The sequence below is a fragment of the Thunnus albacares genome, chromosome 3 (assembly GCF_914725855.1).
Source record: "Thunnus albacares chromosome 3, fThuAlb1.1, whole genome shotgun sequence".
NCBI classification, from domain to species: domain Eukaryota; kingdom Metazoa; phylum Chordata; class Actinopteri; order Scombriformes; family Scombridae; genus Thunnus; species Thunnus albacares.
Window position 1 is genome coordinate 6780730 of NC_058108.1, and position 9263 is coordinate 6789992.

A 9263-nucleotide genomic window follows, 5' to 3' on the forward strand; every position below is an offset into this window, starting at 1 on the left:
ACATGAACTCAATAAATAGTTCCATCTATTAAAACTGCAGAGGCAGAATTGGGTGCTGGTATTTTTAAAAAGCACTAATTAAATCAAACAGAAAACAATGATATGAAGTTATTAGGAACAAATTGATTGACAAAATCATGAAAAATTGGAATGATAGAATAAAGTTATATGGCAAAAAAAGAGATATGGCAAAAAGTAAACCTCTGGGGTCTGCAGGGACCCCAGTCGGCAGGATTAAGGTTAATGGTGTAAACGACACAAACATTACAGTTCAGCTCAATATTCATTATTTTCTAGTGTGGCATGAGTTAGTGGTCTACTGCACCGTGGCCCCAAACCACACTGTATATAAGATAAGATAAGACTTTATTGTCCCAGAGGGAATTTTGCTTCAGACACACAATGCTGCTGCTGTATAGTACCAAATAATTCAACATTACTACACATCATACATCTCATAAATGTTGTAAAGAGCTCCAGACCCCCCGGGGCCCTGAAGACCTCAGATTCACTGTGTGTCACATATTTAAGGTTAAAAAAGAATTTAAAAAAGTGTCCACAGTTAGATAACCAAAAGAACCATGGACATTGCTGGAAAGACGCATGCTTTTAAAATTCTCAAATAAAATCTTTTTTGATGCTTTGAGGGCCTGAAAGTTCCATTTACATTTAATTTTAACTGTGGTGTATTGGTACCTCACAGCTTTGACTAATAAAACTGAGACTATGTGCATTATTAGATACCTTTTTATACAGTTTGTATGAACTGAGCCTTTTAGTTACTGAACTGAAACTAATTATACTCTAAACTGTATTCTTAAATGATACATGTAAGAAAAAACCAACATATTCAGTATTCCAAGATAGAAGACTGAAGACTGATCATAAAGCCATACAAATATATTTATTTCTTACATTTTCAACTCACACAGACACACAACTTACATTGTTTTCAAAGTGCAGGCAGAATACAGTGTGTACAAACCCAGTGCTTTTTATTTTTTATTTCAGTGCAAATGTCTAACATGTCTATTGGTTTTTACCATGAAACTCTATATAATAACATAATATAACAACATTTTTCATCTGATTTCTTGTTTGAAATCTTCTTCTTTTCTTTTAAAAAAGATTCCTTACAATTATTTTTACGATCATGTCCCTCTGTTTCCCGTTTCCACTCCCATTATTCTCCTGTTTCCATTCTTCCAAGGAAGCAAAAGCACAGTCGTGGAAGAGGAAAATATTGTGCAGCTGTTCCGTTATACGATGATGTTTCTGTCACTGATAAAGATCATCGTCACCTTCTTCTCTGAACAGGCCTGGCCTCCCTGACCCAGAGCCAGACCCTTGACCTCCAGACTGGGAACCAGTAGCTGAGGGGAACCTAAGTGGAGGAAAAAACAGGGTCAAATTAATAGCAAAAAAACCAAAACAACTCATGACGAGGTTTTCTGTAGTGAATCATTTGTATGTATGTATTGTACTTGTATCTGTGTGTGTACCTGAAGTTCCCGAAACCTCGACTCTGCTGCAGAGTTTGAGCAAACATCTCATATTTGCGGATGTCATTGTCACTAACAGAGCGCCGAGCAAATCGCATCGCCTCTTCAAAATGGTCCTTCCTGATCTCTGGGACTGGATCAAAGTCCTCATCCTGCAGACCATGAAAATACATTATGACCACATGTGGAAACAATATGCATTGTACACTGTATACATGTATGTGTGTGTGATCCCAGTCCAAAGGCTGAAAGTTACATGAACACACAGCCGCCCTTTAGGGAACTTTTTATCTTCCACATTCTCATTCTGTACCGAGCACAAACAGCCTGGTACTGCTTTGAGGTGTGGAGTGTGTGTGTCTGTGTGTGTGAGAGTGCTTTCCCCTCTTTAAAATATTACAGTATGTCATATATAATCAAGGATGCAGTGCAGCAACAGAAAGTCTGACCATGGGGATGCCTGGTCTGCTCTGCCTCTGACGCTCAGCCTTGATCTCGGCCTCGATGGCCTCACGGATGGCCAGCTTACAAGCCCGCTGGCAGATCTCTGTCAGGTCAGCTCCGGAGAAACCCTCTGTGATGCCAGACAGGTATTCAAGATCCACATCCTACGGGAAGGAGAGAAAGGAAAGAGAAAGAGCTGGAAAAACAATGGTGTTGTGAAAATATTGAATCCTTCGATTTACATGATTTGGTGATGTTCTTTGTGTATGTGTGAGTTCATAGTTAAAAAAAATAGTGCTACCAGAAGTGAGAAGCTAACCTAAGTTATCCTGATAACCACACGTTCTACAGTTTCAAGGTAATGGCACTTTTTAAAGTGAGATTTCATGTTTTTACTCAACTACATTTATCTGCTGAATGTAGTTATGACAGTTTGCAGCCTAAGGTTTTATCAAAACATATAGGAAGCTCATAAAAATGACTGTCAGAGTTTAAAGGCATACTATGCAGGATTTGTTGGTTGGTGTCTGAGAGAGAGAGAAAGAGAGAGAGAGCAGCGGTTGAGCAAGCTAGAGAATGAATGAAGAGAGGGATCAGTGCTGGCAAGAATAAAGCCGTGAATTAGATCAGTAAAACATTATTTTCTGATTGTTACATGGCAGTTATGCTCTAAAGCACAAATGACAACCCTGCGAGAAGGTGCCACATGCAAAATAATAAGAAAATAACAAAAATACAAGCAGAGGGCAGAGTCGCTGAAGATAAATACACCGCCACACACTTCTAGTGGGTCATAAATGATGATTGAGAGGGATTACTCTTGTATGAGTCTGCACATTGTTTTTTAGGAAAACCCTGCATAGTATGACTTTAACAATACACGTAGTTCAATCACCTACAATGTAAGAATTATTTTAGCAGATTAATTCAACAATAAATTTAATATTTGAATTAAGAACATTCTTCAAAATTAATACTTATGATTTTCTGTTCATACTTTTAAATATGTAAATGAAGAAGAGAGATTAACAGGAAAATGTGTCTTTGTGTATGTGTGTGTATCACTAACACGTGCGACAGGGGACTTGCGGAGGTTGGCGCGTAGGATGGCGGTCCGAGAGCGTTTGTCTGGGAGCGGGATGTAAATGAGCTGATCTAAACGGCCCGGCCGCAGGATGGCTGCATCTATGATGTCTGGTCTGGTGTGAAAGTGGGATGAAAAGAATGAGAAATAAATTTAAAATTTGCCAACTTGTCAAGCTATAATCATGACACATAGTACATGACTCAGAAATCATCAATCCCACATCTGCACCTGTTTGTGGCGCCAATGATGAAAACATTCTTTTTGTCGGACATGCCGTCCATCTCTGTGAGTATCTGGTTGATGACTCTGTCGGCTGCACCACCTGCATCCCCAGCACCGCCCCCTCTGGATTTGGCAATGGAGTCCAACTCGTCGAAAAACAAGATGCAGGGAGCTGCTTGCCTGGCCTTGGCAGTGGGAAAAGGTCATTAGGTCAACACAGGTTTGACTGAATATATCTGATCTGCTTAGAACAGAGACTACAAATCCCAGTTAAGTATGCAGAAACTCATGTTTTTCTTCCCACCTTATCAAAGACATCTCTGACATTGGCCTCTGATTCTCCAAACCACATAGTGAGCATCTCGGGTCCTTTGATGGAGACAAAGTTCGCCTGGCACTCGTTGGCAATGGCCTTAGCCAGAAGGGTTTTCCCACAGCCTGGGGGACCATAGAACAACACTCCCCGAGATGGGGTCATCCCAAACTTCAGGAACTTGTCCGGATACTCGACGGGGTACTGAGAGGAGAAAGAAAGGATTGTTGATGAGGCTTGTGTTTGTAGATATGTGCGGTGTCTGGTGTGCGTGTTTCTCCCACCTGAACCAGTTCTTGCAGTTCTCTCTTGACCTCGTCCAGTCCTCCGATGTCCTCCCAGTTGACCTGAGGTACCTCTGCAACAGTTTCTCTCAAAGCTGACGGGTTGCTCTGACTCAGCGCCCACTGAGAGAGAAGAAATATTCATGTCAAGCTTTTAGTTGTGTGCTTACAAATGACTATTTGGGAGAAGCTGCAGTCTGTATGTGTGTGTGTGTGTGTGTTTGTGTACCTGGAAGTCGTCCATGGTGACAGCCAGCGAGTTGAGCAGGTCAGCATCGATGGTATCGTCCTCCAGGTCTATGAGGGTCATCTTCTTGCGGATGGCTTGCAGAGCAGATTCTGAGCACAGAGCAGCCAGGTCAGCACCCACATGGCCGTGGGTCTCTGTGGCGATCTGTTAAACATATATTGAACATATTAGATGACTCAGTGACATTAGACTGAATTATTATGCGGCACACATGCATAAAAAGATTGTAGGGCTGCGACTAAGAATTATTTTCATTATCAATTAATTTGCCAATATATTTTCTTGTTTGGTCTATAAAATGTCAGAAAATGGTGAAAAATGTCAGTCACTGTTTCCCAAAGTCCAAGATGCAACTTAAAATGTCTTGTTTTGTTCTGACCAACAGTTCACAACCCAAAGATATTCAGTTCATTATCATAGAGAATTGAACAAAAAAACCCACAAAATATTCACATTTAAGAAACTGGAAACAAGGAAGTTTAGCATGTCTTCTTAAAAAATAACAATAATAATTGTTGCAACTTTAAAAGATCAGAACAACTATTTTAATCATCGATTCATCTGCAAATTACTTCCTGGTCTATTCAATTTCTTCTTTGTCCAACCAATGGTCTGAAAGCACATCATCAGACATGCACGGCTGGAAGTACGTCGTATCTGGTTTGCTTGAAAAATTTTGAATTTGTCAATTCTCAAAATAGCTGCAGATTGACTGTCTGTCGATCAATTAATCCTTTCAGTTTTAAGGAATTTCCCTAAAAGCTAAACGTGTACATTTTTATGTTTGTTTGGACTGGGCTGCTACACTTTCTCACCCTCTCCAAGTCGACGTCGTCAGCCAGTTTCATGTTTTTGGTGTGGATCTGCAGGATCTCCAGTCTGCCAGTCGAATCTGGGATTCCAATATCGATCTCACGGTCAAACCTGCCTGGATAGAGACATCACCAGATTTGCCATTGTATGTATGTATGTATGTGTGTGTGTGTGTGTGTGTGTGTGTGTGTATGTGTGTGTCCTAACCAAAGCGTCTCAGTGCAGCGTCAATACTGTTAGGTCGGTTTGTTGCTGCCATGACAACCACATGAGCTCTTTGCTTCAGGCCATCCATCAGGGTCAGGAGCTGGGACACTATACGTCTCTCCACTTCTCCATGCGTCTATACAAACACACACACACACAGTCCCATGTTATGATGTGACGACAGCAGAAACAAACTTTTTAACTTTCATATTGTTAACCTTCTCTCTCTTGGGGGCGATGGCGTCCAGCTCGTCAATGAAGATGATGGCTGGAGCGTTTTTCTCTGCTTCCTCAAAGGCCTTTCTCAGGTTGCTCTCTGACTCTCCCGCCAGCTTACTCATGATCTCAGGACCTTGTCACAAAAGAACACATTTTAAACACATTTTCTCTCACGCAGAAAAAACTATCTATTGGTCACACTTTCTTGTCAGCTTTTCCACTTTGCATGAGCAGCTGATGGTGGTCTCACTGTGACACCGTGTGAGCAGAAGAAAGCCTCACCATTGATGAGGAAGAAGAAGGCACCGGTTTCGTTGGCTACAGCCCGCGCAACCAGGGTCTTCCCTGTACCTGCAGGGCCATACAGGAGGATACCTCTGGGAGGCTGAGGGAGAGGAGGGATGAATACACTGAGTCACGAAAAGAGAAATGTCTTAATGTTAGGATGGAAGGATGCAGATTGGTGGATGGATATGTTCACAGTTTGTGTGTGTCTGCGTGTATGACACCTTCACTCCTATAGTCTTGAAAAGACCGGGGTGTCTGAGAGGAAGCTCCACCATCTCTTTAATCTGGGCGAGCTGCTTTCGACAGCCTCCGATGTCGTCGTAGCCGATGTCATTAAGACTCTCCTCCTCGTCCTGTCACAGGGCAATACGCAACAGTCAGATCTGGTTGAGTTAATTCTCAGTCATGAACATGGTACATACTCAGTGGCCCAGTTCCTGATGACTTTAATTTACTCGAGTGGCCTGCATAATCCCTATCTCAACCCAACTGAGTTCAATCTCAATGGGATGAGGATGTTTGCAGCATGAATGTGCTGCTGAAAAAAAAAACAGCATAAATTGCATGATGCCATCAAGTCTGTGTCACAATTGCTGATTCTGTGTATTTCAATACTATATATTATAATCTAATGTTCTATGTGAAAAGTACTTGACAAAGAGTTAGTATACCATACTGAAATAACTAGATTTTGTACACAAATGTCCCACAATACAATGTGTTTTGGAAAGGAATGAGTGACAGACAGCTGGAAAAGGTGAGAGAAAAAAAATCGTAGTAGATGGTGAAGCAATTTTTCAAACCTCAGTTTGAAAAAAGTTTTTCAGAAGTTGCCACTGAATGTGCATACACACAACCCAGAGGCTCATAAATCTCTCACAGACCTCTCTTTTGATTGGCTCTCCCTCACAGTAGATGACAGTGTCGGGGGCAACGATGCAGTGAGGGCTGGGGTCTGTCTCCACCACCTTGAATTCCACTGCCCGCATGCTCCCCCTCACCAGGAAGATGTCACCTGTCAATACAGATACTTATACTATACTTATACTTACATACACAGGAGCATCCCGATGTGTTTAGGGTGCTGTTATGGTGATGATATGATTCAGTGGTACATGCTGTTAAATAACAAACAAGCTGACCGCAAATGTGTTCCTGCGGTACGATCTGTGTCAGAGGTGTTGTGGTACCTTTATGTACGGGGCGGTATGCCTCCAGAAAGTATGGTTTGAGGAAAACCTCAAAGAGGTTCCCTGTCAGGCCCTCAATGGTGTCATCTATAGGGAGGATATGGATCTTCTTTCCATACTTGATATCAGGGCAGGCATGGATACTGTAAAAAAAACAAAACATCAATAGATTATTCCTGATATTTCTTAAGATATCCTCAAACTTCACTTGTAAACCTTTACACAAAGACACATTTGTGAGATCTACCTGATGACATCACCAAGCCGGACACGCAGGTTGTTGCGGGTCACGCGGTTCATACGGATCCGTTCATCTCCACAGGTGTCATCCGTCAGGACGATACACACTGTCTGGCGGCGCTTCCGCCCCCTCAACACCACTGTGTCCCCCCGGAAGAGCTGCAGCTCCTCCGTCTTGTTCTGGTGGGAAACATGAGTCTGAGAACAAATACATAAAGGACTGTGGCGTATTCACACCTGACACACACACACACACACACACCTGTGATAGGCTGACAATGCTGCTGTCTTCATTGAGAGCTTCATCCACAATGAGTCTGTTAGGTCTGTGTTTCTGCTTTAGGATGGCAGTTGAGAAATCTTCTCCCTTTGGGCTTCCAAACAAGAGGCACATTATGACACACTCACACACAGGCTCTGCACTGCTAGCTCTAATTTCCTCATGTGACGCTGAGCTGTATTTAGACTCTCTCTGGATCTGCACGTAGCAACTATATCACAGCATGTCTGTAAACATGTGGAGATATCCTAACCTGTTCAATTAGTATGAGTTAAATGTAACAAAACATTTGATCATTTTTTAAAAATTTTAACAATTTCTTGACACAAAATTGTCAAACACACACACACACACACATACTGTACAGATGCAGCTGTTTCACTCACTCTACTCCTCCTGAGCCTGGCATGACTGTTTGTCTCCTTTGTCTCGGAAGATTTTTTCCTGATAATTTTCACACTCTGCCCCTCTCTGTCGTCTGCAGTTGTTTACTGTGTTATATTCAGAGGGCTGATCTTGTCCGGTCTGCTTTCTGCCCTGATCGGTGCCAAAGGTTTCAGGTTCTGACTGATCTGATCTGCCCCGGTGTGGTTTTGGTCTTCTTGCAGCCCAGAAGTTCCCAGCTGAGAGTCTCAGTTTCCCCTCTTTCCTCTGTTGCATTGAACCACCATGTTTGTGGGTGCTGCAGCCTGTCTGTTTAACAGTGGAGGTACAAATATGCCCATCTGCTTCCAAGTCTTATTTGTAACACCATTGTGTGCACACACACACTTTCTCACACACACACAAACACACACTCACACACAGATCCTGAGCACTTACCTTGGAGAGAGTCCCAGGACAGATATAGTGTGATATTTCCTCCTCCCCCTGCTTCTAACCAGCAAATGCAAGCACAAGAACCTATCTGATCATGAAAAACACTTCCTGATTTACTGTGAAATATTTATCAGCCAAAATAAATGATGTACAGAACCTATTTTCCAAAAGAACAGACTTATAATCTGTCTCGTCTCCTGGACAAGTCCTTTCTTTCCTAAAACGCGGCATGGTCTTTCCTCGTCGGATTGCTCGCTGTTGTGACTGACAGGCGCTGCTGTCGTGACACAGCTGCTCAAAACAAACAGTGGATTCCATACGTGCCCTCCCTCACACATTATATATGCACATTTATGCATGCTACACACACACACACACACACACACACAGCCCTCACATGAACACAAAACATCGTACACACACTCAGAATGGACACATTGTGATGTTTTAATTGAAACTTTTATTACTAAAGTTGTTCTTTAACAAATGACAGGAGACAAGGGCATAGTTGTATTGTACATTCCCCGTTAGGAGAATCAGACACAGCTGTCCTTCTCCTACAGATTGAACAAATAAGAATGAAATGATCTGAATGTTAAGGAGTGCAACATGCACCGAAACACACCTTCAGCCAACAGTAATAACCTCGAAAATGTGTTCTTGGAAGTTGGAAAAAAGAGTGAGAGAGTGAAAGGGGGGGAAGGAGGGCAGAGAGGTAGAGGTTTGAATGCACAAAGAAATGTTGGACTTTACTGAAAACATTCACAAAATGAACACCAATAAGCTGAAAAAAGAAATATATGAACACAGAAATAACATAATTTTTTTTATGATGTTTGCACAAAGACGATGTAGAACTTGGAATGTGTGTCGCTACAGTGCAGGTGGGAACGATGTGTGTGACAATCTGACAGCATTTTGGTTTCCAAGGTTTGAGCCGCAAAAACGGTAAAAAAATGCTGGTGGCATGAGATTAGTTGATTGATTGACTCAGCTTTACCCTGCGTTAACATCTTTCATTCAAATAATTATTTCTCTGTAATTTACAAATGTAGGCAGATGTATTAAATGTGTTTTTTTTTTTTTTTTGCTTGAATATATTTAC

The 9263-nt window shown here is 41.9% G+C and overlaps 1 protein-coding gene across 1 annotated transcript; it reads right to left on the reverse strand.

Annotated features, from left to right (window-relative positions):
• Positions 1-885: 885 nt before the first annotated feature.
• Positions 886-8410, reverse strand: zgc:136908 (Transitional endoplasmic reticulum ATPase). The gene is made up of 19 exons (XM_044346014.1): positions 8162-8410; positions 7726-8032; positions 7322-7433; positions 7067-7239; positions 6820-6962; positions 6514-6644; positions 5851-5982; positions 5624-5726; positions 5341-5474; positions 5123-5258; positions 4918-5030; positions 4082-4246; positions 3853-3975; positions 3560-3772; positions 3262-3440; positions 3016-3145; positions 1952-2110; positions 1503-1654; positions 886-1384 (listed from the first exon to the last, which is right to left on the reverse strand). Exons 2-19 carry the CDS (start codon positions 7746-7748, stop codon positions 1279-1281), a joined length of 2427 nt encoding a protein of 808 aa, XP_044201949.1. The 5' UTR covers positions 7749-8032; positions 8162-8410; the 3' UTR covers positions 886-1278.
• Between the last annotated feature and the right edge of the window lie 853 nt (positions 8411-9263).

Coding starts and splice junctions, on each gene's coding strand:
- zgc:136908 (XM_044346014.1), bottom strand. CDS start 7,748: ATGCCAGGCTCAGGAGGAGTAGA. Junction 6,963..7,066: donor CGGCTTGGTGATGTCATCAG/GTAGATCTCACA, acceptor TTTTTTTTACAG/TATCCATGCCTGCCCTGATA. Junction 2,111..3,015: donor GCAAGTCCCCTGTCGCACGT/GTTAGTGATACA, acceptor TCCTTCCCGTAG/GATGTGGATCTTGAATACCT.